The sequence below is a fragment of the Cuculus canorus genome, chromosome Z, assembly GCF_017976375.1.
Source record: "Cuculus canorus isolate bCucCan1 chromosome Z, bCucCan1.pri, whole genome shotgun sequence".
Classification (NCBI taxonomy): Eukaryota; Metazoa; Chordata; class Aves; order Cuculiformes; family Cuculidae; genus Cuculus; species Cuculus canorus.
The window spans coordinates 60,501,573-60,520,789 of NC_071441.1; the positions used below are offsets into that span (position 1 = coordinate 60,501,573).

The 19,217-nt window shown below is 37.5% G+C and overlaps 1 protein-coding gene across 3 annotated transcripts in view; it reads left to right on the forward strand.

Annotated features, from left to right (window-relative positions):
- The window catches only part of SLC27A6 (solute carrier family 27 member 6), a 43,082-nt gene that overhangs the window by 15,242 nt on the left and 8,623 nt on the right, over positions 1-19,217 (forward strand). For all 3 annotated transcript variants that reach the window (XM_054055204.1, XM_054055203.1, XM_054055205.1), the window contains exons 6-7: positions 10,150-10,344; positions 18,243-18,333. In XM_054055204.1, the coding sequence (XP_053911179.1) occupies positions 10,150-10,344; positions 18,243-18,333 (286 nt within the window). The remainder of the gene's footprint in view (positions 1-10,149; positions 10,345-18,242; positions 18,334-19,217) is intronic.

Consider the following 19,217-nt stretch of genomic DNA (forward strand, 5'->3'; position numbering starts at 1 on the left):
AGTTGTTATCTCTCTTGAAGTTTCATTAGCTTAGAAGTGCTATATATACTGGCAGCATGAGAAAGATGCAGATAATATAAGATTTAAAGCTCCATGAAGGTATGTGGGCAGTGTTCTCAAGATTAGAGTGCTATAAAGCCCTTCTAATGTACATAGATCAAACCCATAGCAATCAACTTAAGTGCTTCATTTGTTTCTTTAACACTAACCTTTAAATAAATGGTATATTTCTAATAGTTGGAGGCCACAGTGTGGCCTCTGATTTCGTAGATTTAGAACAGAACTTTTAGCAACTCTCTGTGGTAGCTTATAGACTCTTGGCTTCACTTTCTTTTTTAGCTTTATCCTGTTTGTTCTTTCTCCCTCCCACTTACATCTGCAACAGCTCCTGAAGACTCTTCTGCAGTACAATTTTTCTGAAACCTGTCTGGATCCAGTTGGCTTTAGTGACCTGTTGTCTGGAAAGAACATTTAGAATCATAGAATGACTAGGTTGGAAGGGACCCACTGGGTCATTGAGTCCAACCATTCCTAACATTCCCTAAACCATGCCCCTCAGCACCTCGTCCACCTGTCCCTTAAGCACCTCCAGGGAAGGTGACTCAACCACCTCCCTGGGCAGTCTCTTCCAGTGCCCAATGACCCTTTCCATGAAAAGTTTTTTCCTGATGTCCAGCCTGAAATTTGGTAGAAAAGGATATTGTCTTCTTTCCTAAAGTATGAGTACAAAGGCCTTGCATTATGTGACATTCATACATTATGCTGTTGCCCCTAAATGAATGAGTAATCCTCATGCCTGCCCTTTCCCAAGCTCTTTTTCTGAAATCTTTTCACAGAATCACAGAATACCATCTGGAAGAGACCTCTGTTTTAGGTGATACGTAGTTTCAATGAAAAGACCCAGCACCCTGTCAAGCTGAGCCATAAAAGTGTCCAGTGTAGAGAAATCCACCACTTAACATGGAAAATCATTACAGTGTTTAACTGTTCTCATGGGGAAAAAATTTCTTCTGAAATCCAATCAGAATACCCGCAGGAGACTTATACCCATTACCCCTTGTCTTTTCCATCTGACTCCATCCATGAGTCTCCATCCTCTTGGTAGACACCTGTTATGTACTGGTACATGGTAATAAGGTCTCCCGTAAGCCTTCTCTTCTCAAGGCTGAACAGACCCACTTCTCTCAGCCTAACTTTGTGTGGAAGGTACCCCGTCCTCTGATCATTGTAGTGAAAGTCTAAGAGCCAGCATTGATGGCTAGTAGCCATCAGTAGCTACAAAATGGGTCCTGCTCAAAGATACCATCATAACTATCCCAGTGAAAGAAAATATTTAGCTAATTAATAACTTGGTCTTGCTGGCTGACATTGCTCAAAGTCTCTGTTGACAGTGACCTATGATATTTCAGAAGTATGGCATAGAATTACTTCCTATTTTTTTTTTAAGCAAAGGCCTTGAAAATACTTCTTTTCTAATCTGTGGATATATTTGGATATGTTTTCCTAGAGAATTTGAACACACTTAAAATTTTGTATACAAAATCTTCCTAATGCACTTGCAGATTTATTTCAAATTTGAAATATTGAGCTATTTGAATAATACATTTCATCCTGAAGCTCTTTGAAAGATATGAATGGTAATGCATCATCTTATTCCCGCTTTCCTGACTCCTGAGGTGGTTTACAAACAGGGACTAGGAATCTGTTGTCTTGATCATTATGTCCTGTCTTGTACTCTCGCTGTCATACATTATGGTATTAATTGTATGATTTATGATACCTTGGATGAACTTGGTAAGCTCCCTATCAAAACTAGAGTTCACTTCTGTATGTGTTCAAAGTCTGTTTCACAATTAATTATATAATTGCTTAGAAATTTTCTTTCAATACCCGTCCTGTTTTATGCCCATTTGCTATTGAGCCAATGCTATTGGGACCAGTAACATTTCCTCTTTCCTTGGGGTTACACCAAGTGGTAAGACTACAAGACTATGTATATCAGCTTTTAGACTTTATTTTGTTAAGCTGAAGCTTTATTTTGTTAAGCAAGTCAATCTCTCTGATAGATCCAGTTTGGCCAAGGTTTCTTTGGATGGGATTAAGCTCTCTGAAGTGACTTTAGAAAAGATGCTTAAGGATTTATTTTATTAAAACTCTTCTGCGTTAGAACAATAGCGATTTAGAAGGAGAAAATGAGGAAGTCAGTCCTGCTGGAATAAGCAAATAAAAAGAACAGTTATTTTCCTGCTGTTGACTCAAGTGTTGTGGGAAGGGGTCTAAGAATGGAGGCTATGTGTGTTGGATAGCACTGTGGTAGTCAGGCAAGAAAGGAAAAATGAGTCATCAGACAGTTATCTACAATGCAGGTATTACTTGACATTGCATTTTATTCCCCGTTGAAGTTTAGTTCAATTTATGTTACATACTGGAAATTGTTCTTTCTCTTATCATTACAATGTGAAGTGGAAATTTGTCAAGCCCCTTGTGGGTTTTCTGCATAAACTTTTTGTTAATTATCCCAAACCAGTAATGTGTCATAGTTGCAGAAAATCTACCTTTCATTTGAAGACTCTGAATAATTTCTAAACATCATTAAAATTTTATTTACTTGAGGGGATTGTGCAGCTTATTTATTCTTCTAGTAACCTGTGCATTTGTAAAAAAACTGTGACCACTTGTGTATTTTGTAAGCCAGCATCATTCTTAATCCAAATTAACTACAGTGTTAACAGTGCCTAAAAGGAGAATTGAACACTGTTTGTACGTGCAGTTAGAGAAAATATAGGTTTTAGACTAAGAACTTGTTCAGCACATCTGAAATGAAGCTTAGAAATGGAGCTGGGATTTGGAAGTCTGTACTTTTCCCCTCCAGACTATACCAGTAGCTTATTTCTAATATGAAATGCACTTTGTGTCACAACAAACTTTGTCTGTGCTGCTTTAAACCGCCATGACTACAAGAACAATATTATTTTTTAAAAGTGGGTTTAAAAACTGATTATAATCCCGTCCATTTTGGCTGCTGCCTTCTGATATTTAAATATACTTGTATACCTCTTGGACTCCATCCAGACAGTGATTCTGTGCCTGTTTTCTCATTCTTCCCTCTGATTATAGTAAAGAGTTTCAGTTTTTCTTTCTAAAAAAAAAAAAAAAGACTTGTGTAATGTTTGGAGAATTCCTTTGCCCTTAGAAAGCATTGGTTTTCCATACCCAAACGGCACTGAAGGCTAGTTGCAACATCAGCTACTGGTTCTGGCATTGTGGTTCAAGACTTTTCTGAGTCTTTAAGAGGTCGTATATCTTGACCAATTTTCTTCCTTCTAGCTTCTTTTCCTCAGTACTCATCTTTTCAGTTGAGCTAGTGGAGTCATGCAGTCTACTATCCTGGTAGTGCAGCCTAGAAATCACAATCATACTTCTACAGAAGGAAGCTTCTTATTGCTTACAGAATACTGTGTGCTACATGGAGTGCAAGGAATAACCCGTGCATGCTTTAGTTCTCTGAAATGACCTTGAGAAAGTTTTGTGTGATTTGTTTTGACTTGTGGGCTTCTGGGGCAATCACCAAAAATACAATAGTCTACTTTGTATTAGTAGGTGGAAGACAGACAAAAGTAACTATTTTTTTGTTCGTAGGTATTTTTTTGAGGAAATAGAAGTAGCATTAAAGAAAACATTTCCTATTAGAAGAGCTGAAGGAAGAAAACTCCTGTTAGAATCTAATCATGGAATCATAGAATGGTTTAAGTTGGAAGGCACCTTAAATAGCATCTAATTTCATCTCCCCTGCCATGGGCAGGGACACGTCCCACCGGATCAGGCTGCCCAAGGCCCCATCCAGCTTGGCCTTGAACACCTCCAGGAATGGGAAAGCCCTGACTTCCCTGGGCAGCCTGTGCCAGTGCCTCACCACCCTCATTGTGAAGAATTTCCTCCTTATTTCTAGTCTAAATCTTCCCCTCTCCAATTTATACCCATTAACCCTAGTCCTGCCACTACATTTCTTTTTACAAAGTCCCTCCCCAGCTTTCTTGTAGCCCCTTCAGGTACTGGAAGGTCACTATAAGGTCTCCTTGGAGCCTTCTCTTCTCTGGGCTGAACAACCCCAACTTTCTCAGCCTGTCCTCATATGGGAGGTGCTCCAGCCCTCTGATCATCTTTGTAGCCCTCCTCTGGACCCATTCCAACAGTTCCATATCCAGATATGTCACAATCAATTTCTTCATGTCAAGTTTCTCATGAATCCGCAGGAGATTATATTATCAGGAGATTAATTAATGAAAGTGATATGAGAGTTCTCCATAATAAATAATGCAAAAACATGCATCTTGAAGAATTTATTATGTCTGCCATCATAATGACAGTAGGATACCTCTCACCTTATAGTTTCTCTGCTAACTACCTAAGGACCCTTTTTGCAGAGCTAATGTGTCAATAGAGAACCAATGAATGTGTTACATGCATTTCTTGTAATGGATGTAAATCCTATGTGATTTTATACTTAACAGATATTTGCATTTCTCAGGCCCTAAGATTATTTTTAGTTTCTTCAAGGCCATAATACAGGAAAGACTTCATACCTCGTTTATTTGAAGTTGCCTTTGCTTCCCTCCATTTGGCTTTTCCTGCTACAGAAATGGTAAAAGCAGAAAAATCAGCCTATTTTCCTGTATTCTTTTAAGCCAACTGCTAAGTTCATTTTTATATAACTGCAGTCATTAATCCTTCCCGCACCAATTAATACACTATTGATGGGACTTTAAAAGGCATTTATTTTATCAACAACTTAGTTGTGCAGCTCTCCCACATAGTTTACAAAGAACACTTAAGGGCGATAGAGTGGCAGAAGAAAAATCTCAGGTATGTGGTATTCAGTGTAACAAGGCAGATCTTGACTTGTCAGTTAATTACTATACAAACTAAACAAGCAGTCACAATGGAGAAATAGTGTGCCAGAGACTGTTTTATGATGTATGCAGATATTTGGTACACAGTACAAAGATCTTGGCAGAATGAACTGAAGAAAAATCCAAGTGTAAGGAAGAACAGTACTTGTTTATTAATGCACAAAAAAAATTGGAAAAATGTTTCACATTTACTGTTAGAAATAAATGGATATAGACAGAATTTCTATTTTATTTCCAAATCACTCTGTAAAAAAAAAAATGGTGCAGGAAAATAAATAAATAAATAAATATTCTAACATTCTGTTCTAAAAATTTGTCTTCCTAATTATCTGCAGAGAACTATTAATCACATTCAGAAACACTAAGCATGAGCATCACAAGACACATCCTTTAAACTTATTTATGATAGTTGACCAAGGCAAGGCACAGAGTCCTTTGCAAATGAGATACTGTGAGGAAATATAGCTTTTAGCGAAGGAAGTGTTAACTGGGTACTGTGCTGTTGCAGCAGGCTAAGGAAACACTCGCAGACAATTCTGCACACCAGCTGTTGCACAGTAAGTGGCTGACAACGTGCCACAGCTTCTTCAGGTGTCAAGAAGATAGGCATAGCAGGGCTTATCTCCCAGAACAGATGTGTACTAGGTGACTCCTTGGAATTCCTTCTACTCCTATAATCCTGTCTGCTGTACTGAGGGGAAGCTAGTTGATGAAGTGCTGTCAGAATATGGCTGTAATTCAAAGCATGACTGTTTGGTGTCACTATCTGTTTAAAGCACAGGTTCTAGCATGTTTAATTTACTTTGTTTTTCATACAGCAGGACACCCTAGATGTGTATCATGCAACCATGTTTCTAGAGTGTGTTGGAATTATCATCCTATTTCCTTCCCTTATCTTATTTATTGCATTTTACTTATGCATAAGTTTTCAGCCACAGTGCTCATGGATACCAAAATGACTGCCCTAGAGTTAGACTCTGGCAGTGATCTGCTCTGTAGTACAGATGATAAATATATAGAGGGAGTCATGAAAAAGATGTTAAAAAGGCTAGCTTCATTTTATTTGCTAGCTTCAGTTTCCATTGAAAGTTAGTTACACATAAAGGTAACATGAAGTAATGTCATGTATTAGTTATACAGAAGTTTGGGTAAAAATATATAAAAAATAGCTTTATGAATTTACTCATATGTAAAACTAATGTGAATTATCACTGTTTAAAGCTCCCTTTGCTATCATCAATCTCTTCATACTTATTAAACCTGCTGTGAGATTAAATTAAATATAATTTCCAGCAGTTGAAAGACTGTTAAATGACAGTTTATAAGCCTTTTCTCTATAAAGCCTGCAGTACTTTTCAGGGAGTCTTGCATCGACAGATGGGTATGTCTGTGAGGGAGCTGACTAAACCACAAGTATGATGGTTACAGCAATACAGTCTAACAGAAAATTTACCTTAGTTGTGAAGAAGTGAATCACTGCCCTCTGTTCTAAGAAAATTTACTTTCTGCCTTCAGTTCTTGATGACATAGTACACCTTCTTTGCGTTTTTGCGGAAGGGCTAAATGCCTAAGGGGAATGCTTTCTAAAGTGCTATAGTCACACATTGCATTGCTGGTCGGTGTTAACATTGCCAGCACAGTAGAATGCTGACCTGTCAGTTCTACTCTGCATCTTTTCCACTAGAGGAACAACTTTGTGCACTCGTAATATAAACCAGACAAAATAACATGACGAATAGAAGGTATCGAGGTAGCTGCATTTATAAATGATGCTGTATTTGTCCTTTTGGGATAAAAACCATAATGCATGTAGGCTGTTCTTGTCTAGTTCATCCCACTTGGTGTCTTTTCAGCAAATAGCCACCCCTGGTTTTATTTTTCTTGAAGTATAAATAGTAGAGGCAAACGCACCTGTTTATTAATTTGGTCTCTAGAGATTTTGAGCATTCTTAAACTGATGAATGACTTCGTTAATATGTGTGTGTGTATATATATATATACACACATGTATTGGTCTCTTGTGTTTGTTGTGGAGCAAGGAATTTCTGCGAAAGAATCTCTCGTGATATTTTTCATATCTTAGCATAAGGCAGTACATTTGAATAATTCAGTGGTGTCAGCCAAGGGGTAACTGCAGTTCAGTTACTGACATGTTAATTTCAGTTTAGCAATGAAGCTGTAAGAAAAAGTAACCCACTTTGGAAAGTAAGTTGAGGTGATTGGAGTATTTTAAAGATGGACAATAGAGGGGATTTAGTGTACCTTTAATAATTTCATGTATGACACTAAGATGAGTTAAAGTGTCAATCTTCTTGAGGGTAGGGAGGCTCTGCAGAGGGATCTGAACAGGCTGGATCCATGGGCTGAGGCCAGTGGGTTGAGGTTCAACAAGGCCAGGTGGCAAGTCCTGCACCTGGGATAAAACAACCCCACCCACCACTCTTGGGGAATAGTGGCTGGAAAGCTGCCTGGAGGACCTGGGGATGTTGGTTGACAGTGTCTGAAGATGAGCCAGCAGTGGACCAGCTGGCCAAGAAGGTAAATGGCGTCCTAGCTTGTATGAGAAACAAGGTGGCCAGCAGGAGCAGGGAAGTGATTCTGCCCCTGTACTCAGCATTGGTGTGGCCACAGTTTGGGGACCCTCACTGCTAGAAAGACTTTGAGGTGCTGGAGAACATCCAGAGAAGGGAATGGAGCTAGTGAGTAGTCTGGAGCACAGGTCTTTATGAAGAGCAATTGAGGGCACTGGGTTTGTTTAGCCTGGAGAAAAGGAAGCTGAGGGGAGATATTGTGACTGTACACAACTCTCTGAAAGGAGGTTGTAGTGAGGTGGGTGTTGGTCTCTTCTGCCAGGTAACAAGTGATAGGACGAGGGGAAATAGCCTCAAGTTGCACCAGGGCAGGTTCAGATCATCAGGAAAAATGTCTTCATGGAAAGGGTTACCAGACGCTGGCAGAGGCTGCCCAGGGAGATGATTGAGTCCCCATCGCTAGAGGGGTTTTTAAAAGATGGGTACACGAAGCGCTCAGGAATATGGTTTAGTAGCGGACAGGTATGATCGGACTTGATGATCTCAAAGGACTTCTCCAGCCAAGCGATTCTACAGTTCTGTAAATTTTCTGGGGGAAAGAAAAGAAAAAAACCACAAAAAAAATCCCCTACACAGTTAAAAGCTTTCCTGACAAAGTTTAAAGTAGCACTGAAACATTTTCTTTTAATAAAAAGGAATACTTTTGCTGTTTGTTGACAGTGTAATGATTTTGATGCTGTCTGCATCTAGTGAAACAGGCGAGATCCTTGTTGAATTATCCCAGCCGGAGGATGGAAGAAGAAAGACACTGAAGCCCAGTAAAAGAATTTTTTACTTTTCTATGAGTTACTGGTTTTGAAGAGGGAAGAAAAATCTTGATTGGTCCTTGTAATTTACAGAAGAAACTTTAGATTTCACTATGCCTGCAGTTTTTGTTACAGAAGTGAGAATTTTTCCATGATCCTCATGAAAAATTGCATTTGGCCAAGACATAAGCCTTAGCGGAAGAGTCCTGTCTACATATTCCGTAGAAGCTTCGCTGTTTGTAACATCCAAAATATTTAAAGATTCCTGTTGCAGTCAGCTAACCAGATGTCTTTGCAGAAATTATTTACTGGGTTTTTTATGCCAGATTAAAGGTGCTAAAATGCATTTTCACTTAAAGAAACACCTAAATCATGCTGAATTAGAGTGAAGAGGGGAAAGGGAAACTATAATAGAAGAACAGAAAATATGGACTATATGCTTTCTTTAATATAAGTATGTGGACACGTGTGTACATACACACATCTCTATAAAGAGTGTGAACATGTGTCTATGTATGTATGTGTTTGTATACATTTGTACAAATATGAAGCTATATGCAGATGGTTTTGTACACATATGCAGTTATGTGCAGATGATTTTGCAGTACCAGAGTGCTATTCTGTTCTAAAGGCATGTGGCAGCAAACTGTACCTGTATTGATTTTGTACTGTCTTCTGGGGCATTCTGTATTGACATTAGCAACGATTAAAATGGGAGTCTTATTTTAAATAATAGGTGATTTTTTTATTTTTTTTTTAAATGGAACAACATTTTACATGTTCTGCCTTCCAGTGCTTCACCTTAAAGAGGGCCACAAAGATGATGTGAGGGCTGGAGCACCTCTGCTATGAGGACAGGCTGAGAGAGTTGGGATTGTTGAACGTGGAGAAGAGAAGGCTTCATGGAGACCTTAGAGCAGCAGGGAGGGACTGTTTACAAGGGCATGGAGCAATAAAATGAGGGGTAATGGCTTTAAATTGGAAAGGGGAAGATTTTGATTAGACATTAGGAAGAAATTCTTCACTATGAGGGTGGCAAGACACTGGCACAGTTTGCCCAGAGAAATTGTAGATGCCCCACTCCTGGAGATGTTCAAGGCCAGGTTGGACGGGGTCTCGAGCAGCCTGATCTAGTGGGAGGTGCCCCTGCCTGTGATAGAGGGGCTGGAACTGGATGAGCGTTGTTGTCCTTTCCAACCCAGATCATTCTGTGATTCTATTTTAAAGGTGCTCCATGCAATCACCAGGTTTGGGGATGTATCTGACAGCTGAGTCTCACTGAACTGGATAAACACGTAATAATGTGTTTCTTGCAGTAAGACACAGGAGCTGACAACAATGAAGTCTCAAAATCACTGAGAAATAGCATTTCAACTAGTGTTGAACAAAACCTTGCAAATCTTAATATTGAAAGAAATACAGATATGACTCGTGCATTGTGTGGGAAGACACAGATATTACAAGTGTGTGAAAATAATTTTTTTCTTATAATCAGTCTAAAGACACAGGAGAGTAACTATTAATCTCTGCTGACTTTAATCACTCAACAGAAATAATTATTGCCTTTCTCTGTTCTTCCCAGTTTTCTAATTCCTCCGTGTGGAAACAAGACTAAGACTACGCAGCTTTTAAAATGTGGAAGCATTTATATCAATCAATGTAGCCATTATTCAGAAAATAATTTGGTTGTTCCACAGATAATAGATTTTTGTTTGCAGTTTGCTACATTGTAGTGGTAGATGAGCTGTGCCAGCCTTCTTTACCTTCTTAATTGTCCAACTTCTAATTGTTGTTTATGCTTGATGTATCTAAAGAAGGTACATTTTCCCCACAATATATGCAACAATCAAATGCAGTTTTCAGTATATTATATTTTAAGTTATTTTTTCCTTCTTTTAACAGAAGGAAGGAGAAAAAAATCACAAAGTCCGACTGGCAGTTGGAAATGGAGTAAGGAATGATGTATGGAGAGAATTTTTGGACAGATTCGGTGCTGTTAAGATCTGTGAGTTTTATGGTTCTACTGAAGGAAACATCTGTTTCATGAACCACACAGGAAAAATTGGATCTGTTGGACGCACTAATTTCTTTTATAAGGTGAATATTTATTTACATTGTACTTTATAAAAAGAGTGCTGAAAGTAAATGTGTTCCTCTGTTTGACCACAGGACATGGGGCTGCAGACATAAGTCCAACGTAAATTTTCTGACTTAATTATTGCAATTTTAATTGACCCTCAGGAAAATCTTGGCTGCCAAAGTATTACAGATAGTGCTTAGCACTAAACTGAGTTACGCTTTCAGCTGTAACTGAATTTTCTTAAAGTCCACAAAAGTCAAAAAAAGCATTGTCACTCTTCTGACAGTTTTGAGTAAGTTCTGAATTCCATTTCAAATCTCTGCTGTAGAAAAGGATGAAAGAGGAGGATGGAATTTTTTAATACATAATAACTCATCATCTGTGAAATAAACATAGAAGTGCCCTGTTTGGATTTAGTGTTCTACAGGTTATATTTAGAGCTGTTTTAAAGGTGTATGTTTTGTATTGTATATAACTATGTAAATATTTGGCATAAATGGGAATTAATACTGATTAAAATAAAGTAACATTACAGGCAGATATAAGCCTAAAATATAACCCTATATTTTTCTACCTAGGTGCAATTAAACAAAAATAAAACAATTAAATAATTCTGTATCTAGTCTATATCATTATTCAGAAATTTGAAAGACAACACAACACAAATATATTCATTGTTAAGCAATTCTGACAGACAAAACTTGCCAAGTGTATTAATTGAAAAATACTACCCCCCTTTGTCTACTAAGTCTGCTGTATTCATTTGGTTTGTTCTAGGTTACTGAAACTAGAAAAAAACCTAGAAAAATGTGTGGTTTTTACTGCTTATTAGATAATCTTTGCTTTGTATTTCATTGGCTTTGGCAATGGAAGTTATGTCTTGAGGAAGAGGAATACATACTACTCATATCACACATGGTGGCGTTTCCTTTATCCTTCTGCGTAATTGAAGAAGAATTTATTTCAGCTAAAAATTCACAGAGACTTTTCCCTTTGGGTCCTGTTAACACCATCTCTTAAATGGTCTGAAAAGTCAGTAAGTAACGTGTCCCAAGCTTTAAATAATAATATGAAAGGCGATTTAGCAAGGTTTCCATAGAATCATAGAATAATTAAGGTTGGAAAAAAACATTAAGCTCATCCAGTCCAACCATTAGACCAATACCACCATACCTACTAAACCACGTCCTGAACTATCATGTCTACATACTTTAATTATTTTACACCTTTTTTTTTATTATTCTTATGAAAGATTAAATTTGTTCCAAACCTGACTAAACTTGTTTTCAGTATTTTCAGAACTTATCATACATTATTAACCTTTTGGAAAAAACAGGTAAGTTTAGGGCGAATAAAGGATTAGACTTGCAATTATGTATTTATTGATTTAATTATCCGTATTTTTTGTCAAATAGTGTGGGGGTTTTACCTGTATTAACAGTCACTTCATATGTCAATAACATATGCTGTTGCTGTTAAGCAAGATTAGAATTATGGGGGGTTTTTGCATATGGAACATGCTACATTTCCTCTTTGATGATTTGAGTTAGTAACAGCATATTAGGAGGAAAAATAGCTCATGCAAACTGCAATTAAAAAATTAAATGTAGTTGTAACTGAATACTTGATCTCCCTAGACATCTTTACTATAGTTTATATACTACTCTGAGTTGGAAATGTTGCAGTCTATGGAAACATCAGTATAAGCTATTAAGATAATTAAGGATTGTCTCTTGCTTACTCAATATGAATATGGGAAGGTCATAAGGTATTTTATGAATCGGAAAAATCCATTCATTCCATTTGGCTAGGCTTGAAATTAGTTTTATTCTGTTGTATTCAGTACTCTTTTTTCCCTAGAAATAAATCTTCTGTTTTTTCTATAGTTTCTGTTATAAGGAAGATCGTTAAATTACATTGTTTATGAGTAGGCTCAATATTTAGCTACCACAATTCTCCAAGGTGCCTGAGACATACTGGCTCCCTGCCCTTCCGCCAATGTGTGTACATTTAGCATACTGTGACTGTACAGCTACAGGGAAGAATGAAAGTTGTCACTGAAGAACAGATTCACTACAGAGATAAACTGCCTTGGCTTTGTTACATAGTGTGGTATGCCACTATGGAGTCCTTTCCAACCTAGTGATTCTATGATTCTATGATTCTATGCCTAGGCAGGTCAGCTGGTGTATTATGTGACTCATTTTTTGTGGCAATAGAACTGCCCCAAATGTCTTCAAATGAAAGAGGTTTTCAGAGACTACTCCAAAGCTTTAGAAGGAGCTCTTGGAACAGGTCAAAGGAGGCCCATGAAGATGATCAATGGGCTGGAGCACCTCTGCTATGAGGACAGGGTGAGAGAGTTGGGGTTGTTCAGCCTGGAGGAGGCTCCAGAGAGACCTTATAGCAGCCTTCCAGTACTGAAGGGGCTACAGGAAAGCTGGGGAATGACTGTTTACAAAGGCATGGAGTGATCCGATGAGAGGAGATGGCTCTGAGTTGGAAGGGGAAAGATGTAGATTTAGACATTAGGATTAAATTCTTCACAGTGAGGATGGTGAGGCCCTGGTGTAGGTTGCTCAGGGAAGTTGTGGATGTCCCATCCCTGGAGGTGTTCAAGACCAGGTTGGATGGGGCTTTAAGTAGCCTCGTCTGGTGGGAGGTGTCCCTGCCCATGGCAGGTTGGTTGGAACTAGATGGTCTTCAAGGTCCTTTCCAACCCAGACTGTTTTCTGATTCTATGATTTATGGTTGTGTGACATACACTGTCTCTGAAAGAATTTATGTCAGTGGAACAATATAGCATATTAATAATATTTCAATAGTTTTATGTCTCAACAGTTCTGCAGTCGGTTAATTACTGGGGTTCTGCTTCTGCCACTGGTGTAATTCTTCTGGACAACAGCTCTCTCAGGCTGCTTCATGACGCTTGCAAGAGCAGCTAGCTCCCTGATATGCTGAAGCCAGCGTAGTGTTGACATGAACAAAGGCTTAGATACAGTACAGTTCCAGAAAAGTCTAGAAGAGGCTAGAGGGAGAAGGAATGTGGAAAATACCATGAGACATAAAATTTCTTTTTTAAAAAAACTACACGTTTAATCAAATGCGCATGTTTGGGGAGCCATTGTGTGTGGTTTCTAATTACTCCACAGTCTCTCAGTATTATGACAAAAGCTATGCATTTTAATGCCATAAATAAGTTAATTTTGGCTTCTTTCAAGCATTTTTTGTGAATTTTTTTTTAAATAGGGTTCACAGATTATAGGTGCCCTCTGAAGCATAGCTGTGTGTTTGTTTTAATTCAGTCTGAATGACAGCCACTGGACATCTAGCAGTATGTAAAGAGGAGCAGCTTAATTTCTGATTTGCTGATCCATGAATGCTCTGAAGTTGGAAAGGGAGGCTGCCTCCTGCTGGAAAGCAGAGTGGCACAGAAAAAGCCCAGCCATCCCATTCCTACAATTTTGTTTCTTCAAAGAAATGCAACAAGTACATTTAAAACATTATTCTCTTGACACATAGTTCAATTTGAGGAGATATCCATAGACACACTCTCTAGGGATTTCCTAGACATCCATTTTTTAAACTGGGAATAGAAAGAAAGATAACTGAGACAGGGGAGGAAGAAATTTATTCTCTTTCTGCTGGTGTAACTGCACAGTGTGAATGAAGTAAATGCAGTACAAATACCCTTACATAAAGATACTGAGAGTACAGTGGGAGTAGCAGCAGGTAGGTAGGTTCAAAGTATAATATTTTTAGCAGAGAAAAAGGAAAAGAAATAGGAAAGCATTTCTGTGTTTGGTAGCGGCAGTGGAGCAGTTTCTAAAGGTGAAAAGCAGACAAAAGTTACAGCTTTAAAAGACAAATCGAGGTCTCAGAATATGCAAAGCATCTATTCTGTCAGTACCTGACAGGGGTTGGGGACAAATAGTTGTGATAAATATTAAGGCTCTACAGAAGACATTTATTTTCATGAATAACTTGGAAGACATAAGTTAATAGGCAGAAATAGATGAATGTTACAGCAGTTGTCAGATACCAAAGGAGTCACTGCTTCTGTGATGTTAAAGTCATGCTCTTGTCTGCATCTGTTTATTTTCACACAACTGTGTGTAAGAGTGATTGGTTTGTGTGCTTGAAATCATTGCTGTGGTGTAGGAATAACAGAATAGGGATATTCATATAGAGTCAATGAACAGAAATGTAGAAGGCTCTTTATATTCTTTAGCTGATAAAATGTTTTACAAAGGAGATAGTGTATAGATCAACATAGTAATATAATAAGTTATTCTTTAATATTTACACCTGGAATACATTTGTATGTAGTTAATATTAATGATTAGTTTTATTCTATTTGACATGCATTATGTGTGTACGATAAGGGAAAAAATCTTTAGGACTCAGTCATATCTATCAAATATATTTAGAACTCTCTTCCTTACACTGAAATAAATTCTGAGTGATGGCAGAGAATATTCAATGGGAGAGCGGGACTGATGGTATCCAAGGTAGGTTGTAAGAGGGGCTAAAAATAACCCATGGCAAATACACCTGAAAAAAAGCAGCATGTAAAAAAAAAATTCCAAACTTTATTTATAAATGCATTTTTTCATTATTGTCAGCACAAGTATTCCAACTGTTACAGGAATCTAAATATCTCTTACTCAAAACTGTGTAGATCAAAATCAGCTTTCAGCTAAGAAACATTTGAAAGTGATAAGAAGTCATAAGTGATTTCAACATATAAAATATTTTTACTTTCACACAGCAATGCAGAATTAGTATTATGCACTTTTATCATGCAGTCATAGTACTTACCTGGCAGAAGAGATACTTCTTAGCTTAAAAGTAAACAAAGTCACGTTTAAGCAAATCTTAAGACCCTGTAAAACTAGATTCACAGGAAGAACATTAGCATATGTTAATCCAGGCAATTAAAGCTCTTAAATTCATTGTTCAATTATTATGGTTTCTGCGCTTTTGGCTGGTTTTGAGGTAAGGTAATCTAAGTTACTGTAAGTGCATTCCAAGATATTTCACTGTAATCTGTGATGATTCAGTTAATATGAAGCATAGCTTTAAAAGGCTGGCTAACAAAACTATGCAGAGGAGCTGTACATCTACTCATTACAACATAAATAAGGCATTATAAGTATATTTTTAAAGCATTTATGGTGATACTGTGCACCATAGCTTTTTTTCTTCATTTCACTTTTTAAGATGCTTGTAACTAAATCTCGTAAATGTAATGCTTTGTTTTATAAACAGTTACTCTCCTAGAGGATTCAATTATATCTCATCTCTAAAACAAATAGCTAAAAAGAAGCAGTAGCTTGAGATCTTTGTTCTCTGATGAAGGTTCTGTGAGTATTCACTGCAAATTGAAACAGCAGGAGTTCCAAGACTATTTTCAAAACCATATTTAAACTCACATATTTAAACTCACATATTCCAGACAATTAAAGAAAAAAAGGGAGGGGATGGGCTATTACTAGATAATGTCCCAGTGGCATTTAACGGACAATAATGTTGTGGTTTAACTCGGTTTAGTTTCAGCTAGATAAATGATGCTTTTTGTTTGGTGCATTTATGGGGTGCTTTAGCAGCTAAAATGTAGATTAAAATGATAAATACTGCATGAAGCAGTCCCTGAAAATAATACGGAAATCCTTCAACAGCCCAAGCCCTCTTTCCCAATAAATTTTAAATAATGAGATTAAATAAATGTAGACCTGTACCCAGACTAAATGCTTAGCTCTGGAGCTTTCATTTTCTGGTATTTAGTATGAAAAGAAAGCTGTTTATACAGTATGTATATTGTCATAGTTCATTATCCATATTTAATGCAATATGTAGTGTTTTATCCTTTTAATTATGTATTTGCATGACTTATTATTTTGAAAAGCTAACTGGTATTGGCATAGCTAATACTCTAAGGTTGCAGGCACTAAGAGCTGTATGCAGCAACATAAAGAGTAAATGTCTCAATAGTTTTTAGATTATCTCAGACAATAAATTAAATTTTCTCAGTACGTTTTAAAATAATGCATCATATAGACTAATGTGCTGACAAGATGCAGCCCTTGAGCGCTGAAGGAATGAACAGATAAAAAAATGGAACTGAACCAGGCACACACATTGAACACAGAAATATCAGAATAACACATTATTTTAATTTCATTCTTATTATTTATGCTATTAATTACATTTGATCTTTCATATGAAATTGTTGAAGTAGTGAATATCAATGTAAAAAAGAACTGATGAAGAATGGCAATTAAATGTAGACAGCCAAAAGAAAAGACTGTAAGAAAAAATGATTTAGTTCATTATTAATACTTCTCATTCTGTTCATCAAGTATAATACAGTTATTTTCTAATTAGGATGAACTTTTTGGTTCTCATATTCTTAACTTTTGTAAATGCTACGGTCTGTAGTTATTAAAAAAATGCTCTTCACTTTATTCAAAGTGTGTCCAATTCTTGGATTGTGACATGATTTTGCACACACTGACCTTGAACTGTTAAAAGTATCTTTTTGCTTCAGACTTAGGGTAGAGTGAGAACACAGTGCAGAACATTGAAAAGACTCCATGAAACAAGGCTGTCCCTTTGAGGCTGAAATTGTATTCTTGATGTTTAATTGAAGTTTACATTTACTCAGACTGCCTTAAAAACAAAATGATGTGGTGCAGCTGCAGCAACACTTCAAATTAGGGTAAACTAATTATGCAACTCTTCATCAAATTTAGTTGCAGAAAAGCAGAAGGCTTTATGTTTTAGCATGCAATCCTTCAGTCACTTTCATAACACTATCCTTAAGTTATATTGTATTCCTTTATTTTGAAGAGTGCAGGTGTATGTTTTTAAAGTTGTTTTCTCTGGTTGCTAGGATTGCTGCAGGTGAAGATAATTGCATATCCTTTGTTTGACTAGTTGTTAAATAGATTGCTGATACAGTTCTTTATGAAAAAGGAAATCAGAATCCCACACTGGGCAAACCGAAGCCTTAAGTTAATAACTACAAACACAGGGGTTCATATAGTACCAGGCATATATTTGTCCCTGTATATCTCAAAGGTCTAATTTGGATTTATATCACAGTAGAAAAATTAAGAGAAATAAGAGTCAGTCCCAGTATATCAAAGTAAAAAAAAGCATTGTGACTTCTAGTGTTGATAAGAGTATCTCTCCCTCTCCTTCACCTTACTCAGAGACACAGTCTTTGTGGTCATTATACAAGAGGAATGTGAGTTGTATAACATAACTTGAGATCAGTTAGGCCAGTAGTGCCGGGACTCAACAAAAACGCAGAACTAACCCTGACGTAACTGTGGAACACACACAGTACGTAACCATGTTAAATAACATGGGAGTACATATCCTTCAGCTGGTGCCCATGACAGGACTTTTCACCATACACCAGCGTGAGAAAGCCTGAGGGAATAACAGGCGCTAGTTAAGTAAAGTAAAGCTCAACAGGAAGCAGGTGTCCTTTTGTAAGGAGATTAAAGCCTTTGCTTTGCCAGTTGTTTTAGGTTCCGGATGACCCCAAGAACATTGTTGATATGAGCCAGCACCATTCAATGTCAGTTACATTCTAGATATGTTTCTGTTATCCTAACTTATGAAGGCTCTTGGATCCCAAAACTTATTTTTAAGAAAATTAACAAAATAACAGTTCTGTGTTTCCCTAAGTATTTTTGAAAGTTACAAGAGTACAAAAATACATTGATGTTGCTTACCTCCAGAAAATGGTGTAACATTACAAAGTGTTTTCCGTTTTAAATGAAACTGCTTTCTACTTTCAGATGAGCAAAACTGGAGTAGTTTCTGAGCTTGTATTTGCTGCCACCAGATGTCACTGTGCAGATGAGTAATTGATGATCTTCTTCCCCCTTTTTTTTTTTAGCTATTTTTCCCATTTGATTTAATCAAGTATGATTTCCAAAAAGATGAACCAATTAGAAATAAGCATGGTTGGTGTGAAAAAGTTAAGAAAGGTAGGTATGTATTTTAATAGGATATGCTATACCGACACTGAATCATAGACTCAGAGAATTATAGAATGTCCTGAGTTGGAAGTGACCCACGGAGATCATCGAATCCAGCTCCTGTCTCTGCATAGGATAACCCCAACATTCGAATGGTGTGTCTGAGAGCTTGCCCAAATGCTTCTGGAATATTGTCAGGCTTAGTGCCTTGACTACTTCCCTGGGGGGCTGTTCCACTGCTCCACTACCCTCAGTGAAGAACCTTTTCCTAATATCCAAGCTAACCTTCCCCTGGCACATTCCCTAAAGTCCCATCACTGGTCACCAGAGAAAGCGCCTCCTCCTCCTCTCCTTGTGAGGAAGCAGTAAACTGTGATGAAGTCTCCCTTTAGTCTCCTCTTTCTCAGGGCTGCTCTCCAGCCTCTTGCTCCTCAGTCTTTATGGACATACAGGGTTAACATGTCCCAGGTGCAAAATCCAGCACTTGCCATTGTTAAAATTCACAGATCTGGGGTTTGCCCGGGTAGCTCTCCAGTTTGTCCAAATCCCTCTGCAGGGCCTCTCTGCCCTCAAGAGCGTCAACAGCTCCCCCAGTTTTGTGTCATGAGAAAACTTAATTATCAACTCTTCAAGTCCTGCATCCAGGTCATTTGTGAAGCCATTAAAGAGTGCTGGTCCTAATGTGGATCCCTGCAGAACCCTTTCAGTAACTGGTCATCAATTATTACTGCTTGCTCTGACAAAAGCAATAGATTTTTGATCTAAGATAGAGCATTATAAGCATATGATTACTGACACCAGAAGAATTTAGGAGGTCTTTGGATATATTCACAGACAACCAACGTTCAAAAGCAATGATGTGATATTACCTCTGAAAATCTAGGCAATAATAT